General features: G+C 37.8%; 1 protein-coding gene across 4 annotated transcripts in view; it reads right to left on the bottom strand.

Moving 5' to 3' along the window:
- Positions 1 to 22,590, bottom strand: part of EPB41L5 (erythrocyte membrane protein band 4.1 like 5) — a 140,498-nt gene that overhangs the window by 113,103 nt on the left and 4,805 nt on the right. For all 4 annotated transcript variants that reach the window (XM_049616217.1, XM_049616215.1, XM_049616216.1 and 1 more), the window contains exons 2-3: positions 18,085 to 18,272; positions 3,280 to 3,384 (exon numbers count right to left, since the gene is read on the bottom strand). In XM_049616217.1, the coding sequence (XP_049472174.1) occupies positions 3,280 to 3,384; positions 18,085 to 18,264 (285 nt within the window). In that variant the 5' untranslated portion in view covers positions 18,265 to 18,272. The remainder of the gene's footprint in view (positions 1 to 3,279; positions 3,385 to 18,084; positions 18,273 to 22,590) is intronic.

Genomic DNA, 22,590 nt, shown 5'->3' with positions numbered 1-22,590 from the left:
GGGGGGGGGGGGGGGGGGGGGGGTTCTAATGCTGGCTTTACCAAAAACTTGTTAGAACCAGAACAAAGGCACAATATGTGTGTCAAATGAGGGAAGAAACAGTAATGGATCTAGCAATTCAGTGATTATTGATATTAACAAAGAGCAAAGAATACAACTTAGCAATGGCCACTTCTTAGAATAGAAAGAAATGTCTATTTCTTTCCCCAATGACAACAGTCCCCCTTATCTGTGGGAGATACATTCCAAGACCTCCAGTGGATGTCTGAAACCACACAGACTAACTACTGAACCCAACATATGCTATGTTTTCCCACACATACATACCTATAATAAAACTAAATGTATGAATTAGGCACAATAAGATATTAATAACAATAATAAAATAGAACAATTATAATATACCATAATAAAAGTTCTGTGAATGTGGTCTCTCTCTCTCTCTCACAATATCTTATACTGTATTCATCTTTCTTTGTGTGATGCTGTGAGATGATAAAATGCCTACATGATGAGATGAACTGAGGTGAATGTTGTAAGCGTTGTGATGTAGCGCTGGGCTACCAGTGACCTTCTGACAATATGTCAGAAGGAGGATCATCTGCTTCCAAACTGGGGTTTAACATGGGTAAATGAAACCATGGAAAGCGAAACCACAGATAAGGAGAGACTACTGTATTTATAGATCTTAAGGAAAGAAGGTACTTGAAACTTAATGTTAGCATATTTCGACCTCTTCTTCTACAACCCCTCAAAAAACAGGATGCTACGAATTATTTATCCCTAACATCATTTATTTTTTCATTGCTTGCAAGACTGTAATTCTATTATTTGAAAGACGACTAGTGAATGATATTAAACCCAAGAGTCAACAAAGCCTTTATATCAAACTAAGCAGTGCACCAGAATTTAATTCAATAAATGGTTTGTGTGTCTGCTACATGCAGAGCAACAGAGGTTACACTCATTCCCTGCCCTTGATGGATTTAGTCTAATCAAAGAGAAACAACATTAAGAAGAAAAATAAAACACCTCCCATACAAATTCCATCCAGAGATAAGAACACTAAAACTACAGAAAAGAGTTTTGCAATTTTTTTCATGTATATGTGTGCATATGTCCACTTATTTTAAAATTGAAAAACTCATACTGTTTTGTAATTCTCTTCTTGACATCATTTTATGTCAATTGGTATACTTAAAAAAATCACGATTTTTAAAAAAAAAATTTTTTTTTTTTTAACCTTTATTTATTTTTGAGACAGAGAGAGACAGAGCATGAATGGGGCAGGGTCAGAGAGAGGGAGACACAGAATCTGAAACAGGCTCCAGGCTCTGAGCTGTCAGCACAGAGCCTGACGCGGGGCTCGAACTCATGGACTATGAGATCATAACCTGAGCCAAAGTCGGACGCTTAACCGACTGAGCCACCCAGGTGCCCCCAAAAAAATCACAATTTTTAATGAGCTGCAGAGTATTCCACTGTACAAGTGTGCCAAAATTTACCTAACCAATAGTCTGTTGCTAAATGCTCATGCTTAATTTCTTTTAACCCAGGAAGGGAGACTAGGAGTAGGGAAATTAGAGAAAAAAATTACAGCTAACATTATTAACAGCTGTAAATTTAGCCAAGATACTCTATAAAGCCAACTACGGATAAGCCATCTCCGAAAGAGGTTTTTTTTTTGTTTTTGTTTTTGTTTTTGTTTTCCGAAAGAGTTTTTAACAGCATCTTATAGATGTATTCTAGTTAACTTATTAATCACACCAAATGAATGAATGTCCCGCTCCAAAAAGAACTTGAGAAGTCTTATATATTGTTCCTATGAGTCCTAGACATGACAATTAATGTGTCACTAAGCACATACACACACATCCCCCTCCATCACAGACTTCCAGAAAACAAGGCTTAATGTTTTGATATCCTTATCTCTACTCCCTCCCTCTCCTTGCTACTATGAATGTCCTATTCCAGGCCTTAACATTACTTTTATCCCCAGCGTTTGCAATGACTCCTGACTTCAATCTCTGCCCATTCCAAATAATCCTACTCAATATTTCTATATAATGCTTTCTGAAGCAAAATATAACCTCCTGGCTTGAAAAACCCCTAATGCCAATTATTAGAGAATAAATGCTGCCTATTTATTACTTAATAGTTTTGGTATTCACTTTGGATGATATAGCCACTAACCCACCTTACAATCATCATCTACTACTTACTTTCTCTCAAATACCCTCCAGTCAAATCCCAATAGTACTCAGATCTTTGAAAAGCCTCCAACTTCCTACCCTATTACATATGCTGTTCTCTCATCTAAAATGCACAGGTCAGGGGACATCTGGGTGGCTCAGTGGGTTAAGCAACCAACTTGGCTCAGGTCATGATCTCATGGCTCATGAGTTAGAGTCCTGCATCGGCCTTTGTGCTGACATCTCAGAGCCTGGAGCCTGCTTCAGATTCTGTTTCTCCCTCTCTGTCTCTGCCCCTCCTCCACTCATGCTCTATCTCTCTCTCAAAAATGAATAAACATTAAAAAAAATAACAAAATAAAAAGTTTAATAAATAAATTTATATAAATCTGTCTTTTTCTCAAAAATAAATAAACATTAAAAAAATTTTTGTTTAATAATAAAATGCACAGGTCAGGATCACCTGGGTGGTTCAGTCAGCTAAGCATCCAACTCTTGATTTCAGCTCAGGTCATGATCTCATGATCATGAGGTTCGAGCCCCACATCGGGCTCCACGCTGGGTGTGGAGTTGCTTAAGATTCTCTCTCTCCCTCTCTCTGCCCCTTCCCAGCTCGTTTTCTCTTCCTCTCTCTCTCTCACTCACTCAAAAAAACCCAGTAATAATAAAATGCACATGTCAAAGAACATTTATAATACAGAATCACAGATCAGAAAGGGATCTTGAAAATAACTTACTCTATTCACCTTAATTTGCAAATCAGTAACTTCCATCACTTACCCAAGAACCCACAATACTCCCATTCTATCACCCTTTCCATTGCATGGTGGTTCTCAAACTCTAGTACGCCCAACAACCAGCCCAGTGGTTACTGAAAAGACAGATTTCTTACCCTCATCTGCAAAGACTATGCACTAGTAATATGGGCTAGGACCAGAACTCATTTTTTTTTTTTTTTTTTGAACAAGAAAATTACAAGAAAAAGAGAATGACATATGAATATGTAGCCTGGTAGCACTTAGCACATCATCTGAAATTTTCCATTTCTGCTCCCATACTGGAATTTCCAAAAAAAACAGCTACTCACTGCTACTTGTGCAGAATCCATAAATCTCAGCCCAAAATAGTCACTTTCAATAAGGTCCAAGTGGTACATTATTTGATCAAAGAGCTCTTGTCCTTTGGCTTTTTTCTGAAATGGTAAGAAAATAAATTAATCAATAAATGACTTTAAAGATCAACAAGTGTGAACTGAAGATCTATTTAAAAAAAACATTACTTGCAGGGTGCCTGTGTGGTTTAGCTGGTTAAGCATCCAACTCTTGATTTTCGCTCAGGTCAAGATCTCAGGATTTGTGAGTTTGAGCCCCACGTAGGGCTCTGTGCTGACAGTGCTGACACTGCTTGGAATTCTCTCTCTCTCCTTCTCTGTCCCTCCCCTTCTGGTTTTCTCTCAAAATAAAAAAAATTTTTTTTGGGAGTGTCTGGATGGCTCAGTCGGTTAAGTGTCAACTTTGGCTCTGGACATGATCTCACGGTTCGTGAGTTTGAGCCCTGTGTTGGGCTCTGTGCTGACAGCTCAGAGCCTAGAGCCTGCTTCAGGTTCTGTGTCTCCCTCTCTCTGCCCTCCCCAGCTTGCACTCTCTCAAAACTGAATAAACGTTTAAAAAAAAAAATTAAAAATTTTCAATTAAGTTAAATTTAAAAAATAAAGTAAAAAAACATTACTTGCAATACCAAAAATACTACCATGTATCAAGTAACGGGTAAGATACTATAATTTCCCAATAAACTATTTAAAGCCAAAAGAGAATTTATGATCTGCACTTTCATGGAAAGTGTTACTTCCTATCAACCAATAATTATTATCTTGTACTGAACATTGTGCGTAAGGACAAACTCTTATCTTGTTAATTTTTAGAGTCCCTACTTCAAGGAGCTCTATATTGTAACTGGAAAGAGAAAATACACAAGAAAACTTAAAACACTAACGTATGAATCATGTGGAACTGTGTATTTGCCAACAGATTTTAGAGAAGAGATAGTCATAGAGACTAGAATCATCAGTCTTGGAGGTCAGCCTTAAACTGGAAAACAATGTAAGGTAGAAAATGGCAAAAACAAAACTGGAACATGGGAGGAAATACAGGACAATGAGATAATACTGTCATCAATGCGGAAGACACAAATGGCAGGGGAAGGTAGATAATAAGCAAAGAAACTTGTATGGAAAACGCAGTTCTCAAAGTGTGGTCTCAGGACCCAAGGGTTCCTCCAGATACTTTCAAAAGATCCTCAAGGTCCTAGGATTCTCCCCATGTAACTCAATCAAAACAACATACTGCAACACAGTAAATGCAGAAGCAGAAACCAGAACCTAAGTATGTTCTATTAGACCAGACATTAATGAGATATGCAAAAGTGCATAAGACAATTACTCTTCTCACTAAATTCTTTTGTTTAGTAAAATAGATATTTTTCACAAAAATACTTGTATGTTATTAATAACATACAAGGGTTATTTTATGGCTGTTTTAGGTTTTTTAAAGAGTATTTATTTTAAGAAAGAGAGAGTGTGCACGCAAGCACGTGGTGAGAGTGGGGGGGGGGGGGGGAGAGGGAGAGAGGGGGAGAGAGGGGGAGAGAGAGAGAGAGAGAGAGACAGAGAGACAGAGACAGAGAGAATGAATTCCAAGCAGGCTCCATGCTGTCAGCGCACAGCCCAACACAGGGCTCAATCCCCAAATCATGAGATCATGACCTGAGCGGAAATCAAGAGTCAGACACTCAACGGACTGAGCCACCCAGGGGCCCCTATTTTTTGCGGTCTTAAAATTGTTTTTAAAATTTTTCAGTTTTAATTTCTAATAAGGTAACTATTGATAGATATAACCCACATAAGCAAAAGCATTGTTAAGATCCTCAATTTTCAAGAATTTTCATAAACATCCTAACCATGCCTCTCCTCCTATGTAATTTTAAATTATGACTTAGGTATTTCTTGTAAGATTATATATATCTATAGATCTATATATTTTACTCAGTCATCAAACTGTCTTTTAACTGACATCCTTAAAATACAACTTGTATTTTTGCTTTTCCTTCACTTTTTACAATCTTTCTTTTTGATAAATAAAAGTGCTATCCATATATCCCTTTATCAAGAGAAGAACTTTACAACGCCCTCATGCCCATCATCTCCCCTCCATCCAATCCTCATGTCAATGAGCATACTTTCTCTATTTCTTTTCTTTGGTCGTGGCTAATTTTTTTTAAGATGACAATCTTTATTTTGGTATTTTGATCATTCTCTATACATCTTACATTTGTACATCACACATACCTAACAGCATCTGCTAGATTTGTTTCTCCACTCGTTTAAGTTCTTCCTACAGAAATGTTCTCCATGTGGGACTTTGTACGGCCAATCTTTAAAGGTCTTCTATGTTTGAGAGTATTTTCAACATGCTTTTACACTTGAATGCTTATTGTCACCTTATAAAATTTAAGGTTCAGAGTTATTTTCTTTCAACACTTCAATACTCAAAACGTATTAGTCTTTCATCTTCTTACAGCTTATGTGCTGTTGAAAAGTGTGATGACAATTCGAATTCTGGTCCTTAATAATGTTATTAATTCTTGGTTAGCTTTTAAACTTCTCTATCTCTGAGAGTCTTAAATTTCAATATAATGTGTCTAAGTGTGGTTTTTTCCTCATCTCTATATTGTATTCTATTGGGCCTTTTAAATCTGAGATCTTTCATCTCCCTTTAATTCTGGGAAAACAATCTATTATTTCCTCAAATATTTGTCCTCTGTTTTTCTAAGTTTCCTAAGTGCCAGCACTTCTACTCTTTTTCTTAAACATATGTTTATTTAATACTCCCAATTATCCTGATGATTATGGCTTATTTGTCCATTTAATAAATACATAACATAGAAAAAGTTCAGAAGGCTTTAGTAATATGACCCCATTGCATAGCTACAAAAATGACAAGGCTAGAATTTGCATTTTGCTCTCTCCCAAGCTCCAATTTCCTAAGGTTACACACCACACCCAGATTTTAACTGGAATGTCACCTCTCAGATCAGTAATTAGATACCCCCAACTTCTTATCACAACCTCATCTCTATCTTGTTCACAAAATTACTCTCAATGCCTAGATTCTCCAACTACAATGGGAACTTCCAGTACACTGACCCCACTTAACAAGCATCAGTTTCCGTTTCTTTTTTTTTTTTTAACATAACTAAATTTACCATTTTAACATATACAATTCAATGTCATTAAATATATTCCCAATGTGTACAACTGTCACCACCCTTCATTTCCAGAACTTTTCATAATACCAATCAGAAACTCTGTACCCATTAAACAACCATTTTTCACACCCCCTCCCTTTAACCCCTAATAACCTCTTTCCTACTTTATGTGGCTCATGAATTTGCCCATTCTACATACATCACATAAGTAGAATCATACAATATATGTCCTTTTGTGTCTGGCTTATCTCACTTAGCATAATGTTTTCAAGGTTCATCCATGTTGTAGCAGGTTTCAAAATTTCATTCCTTTTTAAAACTGAATAATATTCCATTGTATGTATATACCGTATCATTTATCTGGTCATCTGCTGATAAACATTTGGGTTGTTTCCACCTTTTGGCTATTGTGAATACTGCTATGAACACTGGTATACAAGTATCTGTTTGAGTCCCTGCTTTCAATACTTTTGGGAATGTACTTAGGAGTAGAATATGATAATCCTATGTTTTTAACTTTTGAGGAACTGCCCAATTGTTTTCCATAGTAGCTGCACCATTTTGCATTCCCACCAGCAATTCGTAAGATTCTAATTTCTCCACATCCTCACCAACATTTGTTATTTTCTGGGGTTGTTTTGCTTGGTTTTGTTTGATACAGCCATCCTAATGGATGTGAAAGGACGTGATTTTGATTTGCATTTCCCTAATGCCCTAATGGTGATGTTGAGCATACTTTCAGGTGCTTATTGGCCATTTGCATATTTTCTTAGAGAAATATCTATTCAAGTCCTTTGTACGTTTAAAAGAAAAATTTTACTGAAGTATAGTTAAAATACAACATTACATTAGTTTTAGGCATACAGCATAGTGATTCAACCATTACATAAAGTACAAAACGCTCACCACAGTAAGTGTAGTTATCATCGTCACCATACAAAGTTATTCCAATATGACTGACTATATTCCCTATGCTTTACTTTTGTCACCCTAATTTATCAATTTTATAACTGGAAGTTTGCACTTCTTAGTCCTCTTTTACCTACTTCATCCACCTCCTGACCCACTACAAATTCATTGTTCAGCTGCATCTAGACCATCATTTGCTGCTTATATTCTTTTCTCCTAATAAATTATTCCAGGTCACCGCCTCACTTCACATCCTGTTTTCTGAAGAGTAAGACCATCAAGATATTACCTTTTCATCAGCCTTCCATCTTTCCCAGCAAAAGATGGCAGTCCTTTCTAGAATACTCACTCTATAATCTCCACCTGTGTATATAAAACCAATTTCTGAGAGACATTTTTCCTATTCATTTAACAAACTCAGATCTCCCCTCTCTAGCCATTCTCTAGATGCGGTTATTTCCTTCCTTCCTGTTACCGCCAAATCTCATGGCAATTCTTCAACTTCCCTTCATAACTAAATAATACTGATTAAGCACCTACTAGGTACAAGGGACTAAAAGAGGTCCAAAAAATATAAGATTGGATTGTCCCCAATAATTCCCTTAAATCCTCTATTTCCTTTTTTAGAGATTTTTTAAGTTTACTTATTTTGAGAGAGAGAGAGAGAGAGAGAGACAGACAGACAGAGGATGCAAGCAAGGGAGGAGCAGAGAGAGAGGGAGAAAGGAGAGAGAGAATACCAAGCAGGCTCCACAGTGTCAGCACACGTTTGAACTCACAAACCGAGAAATCATGACCCGAGCCGAAACCAAGAGAGTTGGAGGCTTAACTGACTGAGCCACCTAGGCTCCCCTGCTTTAAGCCCTCTAAATCTGGCTTCTAAACACATCATTGCACCACTCCATCATAGGGCCCTCCTTTTTCCGCTTCATTCTTTTACTCCTCTCTCAGTGACAGCAGACTATGCTCTCATGATCTTCCACACAATCAATATCCCCCACTCAACCACAGCGAAATTGTATTTTACTCAGGTCTGATCTCCACTTTCTTCCCTGCACCATATCCACGTACTAAATTCCTTCTCCTGCAGTCTCACTGCCACGATTAGTCCACAGCCCCATCGTCGCGTGCCTTCATTAATATTCAGTCTCCAGATTTTGTTTTCCTGTAATGAATCAAGGAAATCAACTCTAAATCATGTCTCTTGAGTACTAAAAAAAACGTTAAATGGAATATAACACAAGTATGCAAAATTCCATGCATCTTTAAAAACAGGTGTGAGATATAATTCACGTATCATTCACCTATTAAAAGTACTAACTTCAGGGGCACCTAGGTGGCTCCGTCAGTTAAGTGTCTGACTTCGGCTCAGGTCATGATCTCATGGTTTGTGAGTTTGAGCCCCATGTTGGGCTCTGTGCTGACAGCTCAGAGCCTGGATTTCGTGTCTCCCTCTCTCTCTCTGCCCCTCTCTGACTCACACTCTGTCTCTCAAAAATAAACATTAATTTTTTTTAAGTACAAAATTCAAAGGTATAATCACAGATATGTACAACCATCACAATTTCAGAACATCTTCATACCTCAAAAAGAAACCTTGTATTTTTTAGCTTTTGCTCCAACCACCATTCCCACCACTCCCTCAGTCCCTACCCATCTGCCCTAGGCAACCACCAAACCACTAATCTACACTTTTTTTTCATATAGATTTCTTTATTCTGGACTTTCATATAAATGGAATCATATAATATGTGGTCCTTTGTGACTGGCTTCTTTCACCTAGCCAATGTTTTCAAAGTTCACCCATGTAGCATGTATCGGAACTTCATTTCCTTCATGGCCAAATAATATCCCATTATATGGATATAACACATTTTGTTTATCCATTCAACTTTTGAGAGATAGCTGGGGTTTTTTTTCCCACCTTTTGGATAGTAAGAATAACGCTGTTATGATCATCTGTGTACAAGTTTTTGTCTAAACCTATGTTTTCAATTCTCCTGGATACATACCTAAAAGTAGAATTGCTGGGTCACATGGTAACTATGTTTAATCACCTGAGGAACTGTAGGCTATATTCCAAAGCAGTTGTACAATTTATAGGACCGTCAAAAATGTAAGAGTGTTAAAGTTTCTCCACATTCTCACCAACACTTAGTATTATCTGACATCTTCATTTTAACTTTCACAGTTGACATGTAGTATCTCACCATGGTTGTGATTTGCGTTTCTCTGATGACTAATGATGTCAAGCATCATTTCATGTGCCTATCGGTCAGTTGCACATCTTATTTGGAGAAGGGTCTATTCAGATCCTTTGCCCCCCCTCCTCTTTTTTTTTTTTTTTTTCTTAAAGAGAGAGTGTGAGCAGAGAAGCAGACGGAGAGGGAGAGAGAGAGAATCCTAAGCAGGCTCCATCCCAGTGTGGAGCCTGACACGGGGCTCAATCTCACAACCATAAAATCATGACCTGAGCCCAAATCAAGAGTTGGACACTTAACAGACCAAGCCACCCAGGCACCCCATTGCCCATTTTCAGTGTGTTGTCTTTGGGACGCCTGGGTGGCTCAGTTGTTAAGCATCCAACTTCGGCTCAAGTCATGATCTCATGGTTCATGGTTGGAGCCCCACGTCAGGCTCTGTGTGGACAGCTCGGAGCCTGGAGCCTGCTTCGAATTCCGTGTCTCCCTCTCTTTGCTCCCCCCCGCCCCCAACTCCTGCTCTGTCTCTCAAAAATAAATAAACATAAAAAAAATTTAATTGGGTTGTCTTTTCATTATTGGGTTGTAACAGTTCTTTATATATTCTAGACATAAGTGCTTATCAAATACGTAACCTACAAATACTCTTTCCCATTCTGAGAATCTTTTCAGTTTCTTGATGATGGCCTTTGAGACACAAAAGTTCTTCATTTTGATAAAAGTCCAACTTATTTTTTTTTTAATTTTGTTGTCCATGTTTTTCATGTCATACCTAAAAAACCAAATCCAAGGTCATGAAGATTTATCCCTACATTTTGTTTTAAGAGTTTTATCGTCTTATCTTTTATGTTTAGGTCCTTGGTCCATTTTGAGTTAACTTCTGTATATGGTGTCAGCTAAAGTTTCAACTTCACTTTATTCTCTCATATATGGCTATCCAGTTCTCCTACCATCACTGGTTGAAAGACTATTCTTTCCCCCAATAAATGGCTCTGGAACCCTCATCATAAATCAAATGACCATAACCAAAGCTATCTTGAGAAAGAACAAGGCTGGAGATCTCACAACCCCAAACTTGAAACTACACTACAAAGCTATTTTTTTATACTACAAAGCTATATTAACAAAAGCAGTATGGTACTGGCACAAAAGCAGACACATAGATCAATGGAAAAGGACAGAGAACCCAGAAATAAATCCATGCTTATATGCCTAATTAATCTACAACAAATGAAGCAAAAATATACACTAGGGGAAAGACAGTCTCTTCAATAAATGGGACTGGGTAAACAGGATAGTTATATGCAAAAGAATGAAATAAGACCACTATCTTATACCATATACAAAAATTAACTCAACATGGATTAAAGACCTAACTGTGAGACCTGAAACCATAAAACTTCCAAAAGAAAATATAGGCAGTAATCTCTCAGGTACTGACCTTAGCAATATTTTTCTGGATAACCCTCCTCACACAAGAGAAACAAAACAAAAATAAACATTAGAACTATATCAAACTAAAAAACCTTTGCACAGTGAAAGAAACCACCAACAAAATGAAAAGGAAACCTACTGACTAGGAGAAGATACTTGCAAATGATATGTCCAACAAGATGTTAATACCCAAAATATATAAAGAACTCATAAAACTAAACACCCAAAAAACAAATAATTCAATTAAAAAATGGAGGACATGAATAGACAATTTTTCAAAGAAGCCATACAGATGGCCAACAGACACATGAAAATATACTCAACATCACTAACCCTCAGGGAAATGCAAATCAAAACCACAGTTGAGTTATCACCTCACACCTATCAGAATGTCTAGTATCAAAAAAGACAAGAAATAAGTGTTGGGCAGAAATAAGGATGTGCAGGAAAAGGGAACCCTCATGCACTGCTAGTGAGAATATAAAGTCATACAGCCACTATGGAAAACAGTAGGAAGGTTCCTCAAAAAATTAAAAACAGAAATACCATATAATCCAGTAATTCCACTGGTGACTACTTACACAAACAAAAATGCTTGTCAAAAAGATATATGCACCCCTATGTTTACTACAGTATTTACAATAGCCAAGATATGGAACCAACCTAAATGTCCACCAATAGATGAATCAATAAAGAAGATGTGGTGTATATACACAATGGAATATTACTCAGTCATAAAAAAAAAATGAATGAATTCTTGCCATCTGTGACAACATGGATGGACCTAGAGGGTATTATATGAAGTGAAATAAGTCAGACACAGGAAAACAAATACCATACAATTTCACTTACGTGCACAATCTAAAAACCAAATGAACAAAACACACAAAAAAAACAAACAGATTCATGAATACAGAGGATAAGTTAATGATTGCCAAAGGGGAGGTAGGTGGGTGGGATGGGTCAAATAGGTGAAGGGGACCCAGATATACAAACTTCCAGTTATAAAATAATCACAGTGATGAAAAGCACAGCATTGGAAAAATAGTGTAGTAACTTTGTTTGGTGACAGATGGTAATTACACTTATGGCAAGCATTTCATAATGTGCATACAACTGCCTAATCACTGTGTTATATACCTGATACTAATAATATAATGCTGTATGTCAACTATACTGCAATTAAAATTTTTTTTAAAATTCTTTTCATTTAAAATTTTTTTAATGTTTATTTTTCAAGAGACAAAGACAGAGCATGAGTGGGGAAGGGACAGAGAGAGAGGAAGTCACAGAATCTGAAGCAGGCTCCAGGCTCTGCGCCATCTACACAGAGCCTGACATGGGACTCAAACTCACGAACCACGAGACCATGACCTGAACCAAAGTCGGACGCTTAACCGACTGACCCAGCCAGGTGCCCCAAATTTTTTTTCACTTTAAAAGCCAGATGAGAACACACCAAAAAAAATTTGTTAATTAAAAGGAATAGGGGCACCTGGGTGGCTCAGTTAACAGTCCAAATCTTGATTTCGGCTCAGGTCATGATCTCACAGTTTGGTTTCATGCAGGCTGTGTGCTGACAGCACAGAGCCTGCTTGGGATTCTCTCTCTCCCCCCTCTCTCTGCCCCTGCCCTGCTCACACCCTCTCTCTCAGAATAATAAACATGAAAAAAAATTTAAGAAAAATAAACACAATTAAAAGAAATAAGTGAGCAAAGGGTTTGAATGGACATTTCTCCAAAGACAATGTAAAAATGGCCAGTAAGCATATAAAAAGATGCTCATCAGTAATCATTAGAAAACTATAAATCAGGGCGCCTGGGTGCCTCAGTCAGTGAAGCATTTAACTTTGGCCCAGGTCATGATCTCACAGTTTGTGGGTTCAAGCCCTGTATTGGGCTCTATGCTGACAGCTCAGAGCCTAGAGCCTGCTTCAGATTCTGTGCTTCCCTCTCTCTCTCTGCCCCTCCCTTGCGTGCTCTCTGTCTCTCTAAAATAAATAAACATTAAAAAAAAATGTTTTTTAAAGAAAACTACAAATCAAAACCATAATGAGATATCACCTCACATCCTCTAAGATGACTATAATCAAAAAAATGGAAAATAACAAGTGTTGAGGATGTGGAGACACTGGAGCCCTTCCTACAATACTGGTGGGTGTGTAAAATGATACACCTGCTACAGAAAACAATTTGTCGGTTCACAAAAAATTAAACATAGAATTATCATATGACCCAGCAATTCCACTCCTAGATATCACACCCCAAAGAACTGAAAACATGTATTCCAACAAACACTTGTACAAGAATATTCATGGCAGCACTATTCACAGTAGCTAAAAGCTGGACACAACCCAAATGTCCACCAACTGATGAATGGATAAACAAAATACAATGTATCATACAATGGAATTTTTTTTAATGTTTATTATTGTTTATTTTTGAGACAGAGAGAGAGAGAGAAAGTGCACGCTAGAGACGGGGAGCAGCAGAATGAGAGAGAGACACAGAATCTGAAGCAGGCTCCAGGCTCCAAGCTGTCAGCACAGAGCCCGACATGGGCCTCGAACTCACAAACTGCGAGATCATGACCTGAGCTGAAGTCAGACCTTAAACTGAGCCACGCACACGCCCCATTTAAGATTTTATTTTTAAGTAATTTCTACACCCAAAACAGGGCTCAGACTCACAACCCCGAGATCAAGAGTTCCATGCTCCACTGACCAAGCCAGTCAGGCACCCCTACGTGCCTATTCTTGTGCCATCTTGATTAGTGTTGTTTTACAGTAGGCTTAAAACCAGGAAGTATGAGGGGCGTCTGGGTGGCTCAGTTGGTTAAATCCAACTCTTGATTTCGGTTCAAGTCAGGATCCCAGGGTCATGGGACCAGGCCCTGCGTTGGGCTCCACACTCAGCATGAAGTCTTCTTAAGATTCTCTATCTCTTCCCTCTGCCCCTCTCCCCTGCTGGGGTGCCTATGAGCATGTTCTTACTCAAAAAAAACAAACACCTAGAAAGTGTGAGTCCTGCTACTTTGTTCTTTTTCCAGTATTGTTTTGGCTATTCTGAGTCCCTTGCAATTCCGTATGAATTTTTAAATCAGCTTGTCAATTTCTATAAACGAATCAACTGGTTCTCTGGTGAGGATTATGTTGACTCTATAGATCAATATGGGGTGTGCTGCCATCTTAACAATGCCTCTCTCTGCACCCCCCCACTCACGTTCTCTCTCTCCCTAAAATAAACATTAAAAAAATTAAAAACATATATATAATAAATAAAAGTATAACCACACATGGGCTATATAGTTTAAAGCCTTCAGCATCTACATCAGCAAAATAGGTTTATTAAATTACCAAATTGATTAATTAAACATTTTCTATTAAAGTTCAAAAGATGCAGAATGATACAAGACAGGCTATTACTAAACACTAAGATCATAAATCAACAAAGTTTCTGTGGCCATTTCCAAAGAGAAAATTTAAAAATCAGTCAGAAATTTCCACCCGATGCTTTTATCATTCACCAAAAGGCATTAGGCATTTCTGTGGTTATTTCTTAAAAAGGGGGGGGGGGGGGGATAGGTGGGGCGGAGAGAAGGTAATTAAATCCCTCCCTCAGTTTTGAGAGGAAGAAGTCAGCAAAAGGAAAAAATGGCCATACTACCAGTATATACTAATTTGAAGTCCAAAGATTTAAAGCACTCTATTTAATCACTGATGATCATTTACATATTGCCTAGGCAATCATCTTAGTTCCACACTGGTTTGTTATGATCACTAGTGACCTTAATCCTAGTGGGAAATGAGTATATGCTTCATCCAATTTCTAAAATCAATTCTAAATCCTCTTTTGGAATAACACTAGACTGGTTGAGAAGGTAAATCAAAAAAAAAAAGGGGGGGGGACTTTCTTTTTTAGAAATTAACATTCCTCTGGTCTATTTTTTTTTTAGTAAAACAGTTTAGCTGGCAGGCCAATGCCCATTTTATACCCATGAAAGGATCTAGAATTAGTTTACCAACTCTAGGATTTCACCTGCAGAGCTGAAAAGGCAATCAATTGTTCTAGTTCCCCAAAGAGTCAAACCTAAAACTCTTGGCTTTTTCACTGCAATTGTCTATGTGAGAGAGGTCAGCTAGTATTTCTGGCCTTGATCAAGCAATCACATCCACACTACTGAGCATACCAAGCATAGGAAACCATTCTATACCAGTCACTAGCCATTTGTTCCACTACTTTAAAACCTAGTGCTGGGGGCACCTGGGTGGTTCAGTAAGTTAAGCATCCGAATTAGGCTCAGGTTATGATCTCGCAGTTCATGAGTTCAGGCCCTGCATCGGATCGGGTTCTGTGCTGACGGCTCAGAGCCTGGAGCCTTCTTCAGGATTCTGTGTCTCCCTCTCTCTCTGTGCACCTCCTCCACTTGCACTCTGTCTCTCTCAAAAACAAATAAATATTTTAAAAAATTAAAAAAAAAAAATGAGTTATTTTGGGGCACCTGGATGGCTCAGTTGGTTAAGCACCTGACTTTGGCTCAGGTCACGATCTCATGGTTTGTGGGTTCAAGCCCTGTGCTGGGCTCTATGCTGACAGTTCAGAGCTTGAAACCTGCTTCAGATTCTGTGTCTCCCTCCCTTTCTCTGCCCCTCCCCTACTCATGCTCTCTCTGCCTCTCTCAAAACTAAATATTTTATAAATTAAAAACAAACAAACAAAACGAGTGCAGTTTCTCCTCCACTCTACCCTGCCTCTTTAAAAAATTTTTTAATGTTTATTTGGCGGGGGGGAGCAGAGAGGGAGACACAGACCCCGAAGCAGGCTCTAGGCTCTGAGCTGTCAGCACAGAGCCCAACGTGGAGCTCAAACCCACAGACTGCAAGATCATGACCTGAACTGAGGTCAGACGCTTAACTGAGTCACCCAGGTACCCCTAGCCTGTCTCTTTCAAAAGCTCTTTTACAAAGCCTATTTTCCTAGTATCAGCCCCTCCATCAACAACCATGAGACTTCATATTTCAAACATTAGGTAATAAGAAACTTCTTTCTGGTCTCTTAAACAGCAATCTCAAGCTTTTTATCACATATCTAATGATTTTTTTTTAATTTTTTTTAAACGTTTATTTATTTTTGACAGAGAGAGACAGGCAGGGCATGAGCGGGGGAGGGCCAGAGAGAGAGGGAGACACAGAATCCGAAGCAGGCTCCAGGCTCTGAGCTGTCAGCACAGAGCCCAACATGGGGCTCGAACTCATAGACCACAAGATCATGACCTGAGCCAAAGTCGGACGCTCAACCGACTGAGCCACCCAGGCGCCCCTAGCCTATCTCTTTAAAAAGCTCTTTCACAAAGCCTATTTTCCTAGTATCAGCCCCGCCATCAACAACCGTGAGACTTCATACTTCAGCCATTAGGTAATAATAAACTTCTTTCTGGTCTCTTACACAACAATCTCAAGCTTTTTATCACATATCTAATGATATTTTAATGGAATAGTACACAAAACTCTTAAGATACTTATCAAGAAAGAAACGAATATGAAAACTCCTCACAAAGTATCACATACTGGAATGTCTGACAAACCCTCAAGAAGCCTTACAGGAAGAAAATGTAAATGCCTTCAAGTATTCCAGAATCAAAAACCCTAAAGATGTCCAGTCTAACATAGAAAGATAATAAATACGTACTCATGATGACAACTTCAAAACACTTTAAGAAACCCTATGTTTGGGGCGCCTGGGTGGCTCAGTCGGTTAAGCGTCCGACTTCGGCTCAGGTCACGATCTCGCGGTATGTGGGTTCGAGCCCCGCGTCGGGCTCTGTGCTGACCGCTCAGAGCCTGGAGCCTGTTTCAGATTCTGTGTCTCCCTCTCTCTCTGACCCTCCCCCGTTCATGCTCTGTCTCTCTCTGTCTCAAAAATAAATAAATGTTAAAAAAAAAAAAAAATTAAGAAACCCTATGTTTAATTTTATCATGTTCTATTACTTTTAAGATGCGTAAGGCACGTGCCTAGTACATTCTAAATTATTCAATTAGAATATTCGTTTAAACTATCCACTTCCTTATTCTCTCACTGTGAGTTAAAGGTTAAGTTAAAGGTCTTCTAGAGTTTATTCAACTGTGTAGTGTAGCAGCATTTACGCCCCCACCTCGCACAAAGACTTTTTTATTGCATTTTGGGTATATAGGTGTATACTAAAAAGAATGTGTAGGGAGGGAAGATAGTAGGGAACATCCAATGACACATCAAATCACACATTTTACAGCTTAGTTATATAAATCTTTTAATGCAGAACAAAGACATTTGGTATTAGTAAATAGCTTAGAGAGAAACTCAACTCCCCCTAAACCATATAGCTACCTCTTCTGCCCCTCAAAAAGGCCTATAAGGAATAAGTCAATCCCTTTCAAATATATCAGATTGTTTCATAGTAAATTATAATTACATATTCATAACTGGAAAAAGAAACCATCTAAAATTTGGATAAAATTACAACATCCTGTCTTGAAATAAAGATTACAGTGTATAAAAAATCTCCCCCGCAAACTAGTTTGGGAGCAAAGAGATAGACAGAGCTGATGAGCATGAAGTCCTTTTACCCCATTTCATTAAAATTTCTGCAAGCACACTAAACTGCTAAGAAGTATTTATTTTGAAAAAAGTGAGGAGTGTTTTGAAAATTACAGAAAAGTATAGAGTACTAAAAGTTCGCAGTATACATGTAAGTATCATTGTCACTCCCAAAGATTCTCATTACTTTAACGACTGCTCAATAAGGATTGTGAAAAATCCACTAGAGTACCCTATATGTAGCTACCCTAAGGAACACACATAAACACCCAAATGTTTTGTGCCAATAACCGCCCTATCATTTAAATATTTCAGGTTAAGTTCCACTAATCCCAAAGAAATATTTTCATTCTGGGTATCTAAGGTTACCTGATCCGTGTACTTGAACATTACAGTGCCTGATCCATACTAACCTATATTACCTAACTTCCCCAGGAAGGTAACAGTAGAGAATTCAAATGCAGAAAGTGGTCTCGGATAGAATTTGCAAAAGTTCAGCAGGACCTACATACCGGCAAGTCCACACTAACATCAGTACCATCCAGAAGAGACACCCGACATGTGATGATGGACTTAGAGTCTCCAGCTGCAGGAATGTGCGTGGCAGCTCGTTGAGCTTCTCGGAGTCGTTCCTTCTCGGCATGTTTACGCATTGACCGACGCCCAAGTGTTCTACGGAAGAAGCTCAGCATTTTTGTCACTATAAAAACCAGACAGAAAAAAGTATCAGAAGACTCCCCACAATATGCAGTCAGACATACGGTGTTATTTACTAAAATCCTACGGTATTATGGATACACTATTAAAAAAGGTTTCTGGTCAAGTAAATTTGAAAAAAACAATTAAAACTGGCTACTTTAATTCCAAGTTTTTGAAGACTTTTATATAAAATAGAGCTATAATTTACAGCATTTCTAAACTTACTGGGCTATTTTATAAGGAGTTGACAGAAGACAACAAACATTAATTAAGCTTATCAGGTCTTTTGGATCAATGAATTTCATGTACAATAGCCGTATACCTCTACAAATGTTAGGAAACAATCCATTCGCTAAAGTATCCTTTGATGATCACTAACAACCCTAAGAAGTATCATTTCTTTTCTGAGCAATCACAGTAAAAACACAAAAAGGGGTGCCTAGCTGGCTCAGTGGGTGGAGCACACAACGCTTTATCTTGGGATTACAAATTTGAGCCCCACACTGGGTGGGGAGATTATTTAAAGATAAAATCTTTAAAGGGCGCCTGGGTGGCTCAGTCGGTTAAGCGCCCAACTTTGGCTCAGTTCATGATCGTGTGGTCTGTGGGTTCGGGCCCGTGCTGGGCTCTGTGCTGACAGCTCGGAGCCTGGAGCCTGGAGCCTGAAGCCCGCTTTGGATTCTGTCTCCCTTTCTTTCTCTGCCCCTTCCCCACTTGTGCTCTGTTTCTCTCTCTCTCTCTCTCTCTCTCTCTCTCTCTCTCTCAAAAATAAAAACATTAAAAAAAAATTACTAAAGATAAAATCTTTTTTAAAAAATCACCTATTTCAGCTAAAATACAAATATAATCCAAATTTTATGTTTTTATCAAATATTCTATTTCTTACATATTTTAAATTGCTATTTAGTAAAATCAATTCTTTATAATGTTAAATTATGTTAATGCCATTTCCTTTCATGTCTTTATTAAGACACAGGTTTAGTAATTTTAAAAATACAACAAACACAAAACGGTAACACCAAAAAAACTACTTTGCTAACCTAATGTTTAATTTATGCAAATAAGACAATTATTAATTCCAGAGAAAACAAGAAAACAAGAAGTCAAGCAGAAAAAGGAATCACAGTATACTTCATGACTTAGCTAATATTTTAAATATTCATAATACTCTAAACACTAAATATTGATCTAAACACAACTATAAAGTAACTATAAGATAAATAATAAAGGTAGATGTGGACAGAGAGCCAATTCCTCATTTTGCCTAGTTGGAATTCAACTGGTAATTCCTGAAACCAAAAATCAAGAAGTGACAGTAAAAATATGTTTAAATCAAAGTGGTTGTCTTGAAGGGAACAGAACTCAGGAGAGTGCTGTTTTTCAAAAGAAGACTTCGGATTAGATGACTTTCAACTAGTTACATTTATAAACTTGATTAAAAGGTAATTTAAAAATAAATACCAGCACATTAAAAAATAATGCCTATAAATTGAAGATCATACACATATCACACATATGGATAAGTATGGATATTCCTACATAATTGAGTAAATTGGCAAAGCCCTAAGAGGTGTCATTTTTATGTTCATCTGCTTAACTACCAAGAAAATAAAATTTTAGAGAGGTTTTTGGTTTACAAAAGCACTCAAATAGAACATCTGGCCCTGTCTCTTTCTCTCCAGGTTTCTCTTCAGACACTGCTCCCTTTGCACCTTACAAAGGTACTATTTCAGCAGCCTAAGAAAGGTACTATTAACCCAGATGTCAAAAGCCCATGTATCAGAAAATCCCGATCTATTTTTTAATTCAATTCCACCTATACCTCCCCTGAGAAACATTCTCTGATTGCCAAAGAGTCACTCCCATCATCACACTTCCACTGAAACTTGAAGATTGCTTACTGTTTCACTAACCAGATTTTAATTATTCATTTACATGTCTGTCTCCTTTATCATTGGCTCCTTGAAGACACAATTTCTATTTTGAATAGACTTCATCAACAAGTACAACAAATGGTTAGTAAAGAATCTTACTTGCTGCTTAGAAAAACTCCCCAAAATACTGTCTTATTTTGATGAGTAAACTAAGGGTCCGATAAATGAGACCATTGGCCAGGTCCATTATTTAGTAAATAATGAAGAGAGGGGCTCAAACTCTAATTTTTCTGGCTCCAAATACTGGTCTCTTTCTACTACGTCACAGAGCAATTTATGTAAAATTTATGCATATTTTAGAGAGAAAAAATTATCAAAGATCATAGCTAAAAAGTGTCTGCATGAAAACACAAGCACAAAACATACATGATAAATTTGTTGTTTAAAACATTTCAGTTGGGGCGCCTGGGTGGCTCAGTCGGTTGAGCATCTGACTTCGGCTCAGGTCATGATCTCATAGCTCGTGAGTTCAAGCCCCGCATCGGGCTCTGTGCTGGCAGCTCCGAGTCTGGAACCTGCTTCGGATTCTGTGTCTCCCTCTCTCTCTGCCCCTAACCCACTCGCATTCTGTCTCTGTCTCTCTCAAAAATAAATAAACATTAAAAAAAAAAAAAAATTTAAAAAGAAAAAAATAAAATAAAAATAAAAAAATAAAACATTTCAGTTTATTCAACAAATTGCAAGGGGGGAAGAGATGTAAGGAAAACTACAGATTAATAAGAAAGACTTAAAATATATATCCATCTTTTCAGGCGCCTGGGAGGCTCAGTCGATTAAGCGTCCGACTTCAGCTCAGGTCATAATCTTGCAGTTCATGAGTTCAAGCCCGGTGTTGGGCTCTGTGCTGATAGCTCAGAGCCTGGAGCCTGCTTCAGATTCTGTGTCTCTGTCTCTCTGTCCCTCCCTGCTTTTGCTCTGCTTGCACACGCGCTCACTCTCTCTCAAATAAAGAAACATTAAAAATTTTTTATTAAAAAAATAATAAATAAATAAATAAATAAATAAATAAAATACATATCTGTTAATCACAATGCGTGGACCTGCTTTAGATCCTAATTCAATTTAGGATCTAATTTTTTTTTTTAAGTTGTCTGATGTTATCATTAAAGATGTCCTGTTTATGACAAAAACAGACACTCGGATCAATGGAACAGAATAGAGAACCCAGAAATGGACCCACAAATGTACGGCCAACTAATCTTTGACAAAGCAGGAAAGAATATCCAATGGAATAAAGACAGTCTCTTCAGCTGGTGATGGGAAAACTGGACAGCGACAAGCAGAAAAATGAACCTGGACCACTTTCTTACATCAAACACAAAAAATAAACTCAAAATGGATGATGAAAGACCTAAATGTAAGACAGGAAGCCATCAAAACCCTCGGGGAGAAACCAGGCAAAAACCTCTTTGACATCGGCCACAGCAACTTCTTACTCAACATGTCTCTGGAGGAAAGGGAAACAAAGCAAAAATGAACTATTGGGACCTCATCAAAATAAAAAGCTTCTGCATAGCGAAGGAAAACAATCAGTAAAACTAAAAGGCAACCGACAGAATGGAAGAAGGTATTTCCAAATGACCTATCAGATAAAGAGTTAGTATCCAAAATCTATAAAGAAGTTATCAAACTCAACACCCAAAAAATGAATAATCCAGTGAAGAAATGGGCTAAAGACATGAATAGACACTTCTCCAAAGAAGACATCCAAATGGCTAACAGACACATAAAAAATACTCAACATCACTCATCATCAGGGAAATACAAATCAAAACCACAATGGGATACCACCTCACACCAGTGAGAATGGCTAACATTAACAATTCAGGCAACAACAGATGTTGGCAAGGATGTGAAGAAAGAGGCTCTCTTTTGCACTGCTGGTGGGAATGCAAACTGGTGCAACCACTATGGAAAATGGTATGGAAGTTCCTCAAAAAATTAAAAATAAAATTACCCTACAACCCAGCAATTGCACTACTAGGTATTTATCCAAGGGATACAGAAGTGCTGTTTCGAAGGGGCATATGCACTCCAATGTTTATAGCAGCACTATCGACAATAGCCAAAGTATGGAAAGAGTCCAAATGTCCATCGATAGATGAATGGATAAAGAAGATGTGGTATATATACATACAATGGAGTATTACTCGGCAATCAAAAAGAATGAAATCTTGCTATTTGCCACTACGTGGATGAAACTGGAGAGTATATGCTAAGTGAAATTAGTCAGAGAAAGACAAATATCATATGACACTCATATGAAGAATTTAAAATAAACAAATGAACATAAGGGAAGGGAAGCAAAAATAATATAAAAACAGAGAGCAGGACAAAACATAAGAGACTCTTAAGTATAGAGAACAGACAGAGGGTTACTGGAGG

The sequence above is a fragment of the Panthera uncia genome (assembly GCF_023721935.1).
Source record: "Panthera uncia isolate 11264 chromosome C1 unlocalized genomic scaffold, Puncia_PCG_1.0 HiC_scaffold_3, whole genome shotgun sequence".
NCBI lineage: Eukaryota > Metazoa > Chordata > Mammalia > Carnivora > Felidae > Panthera > Panthera uncia.
This window is presented reverse-complemented; position numbering and strand designations above follow the sequence as displayed.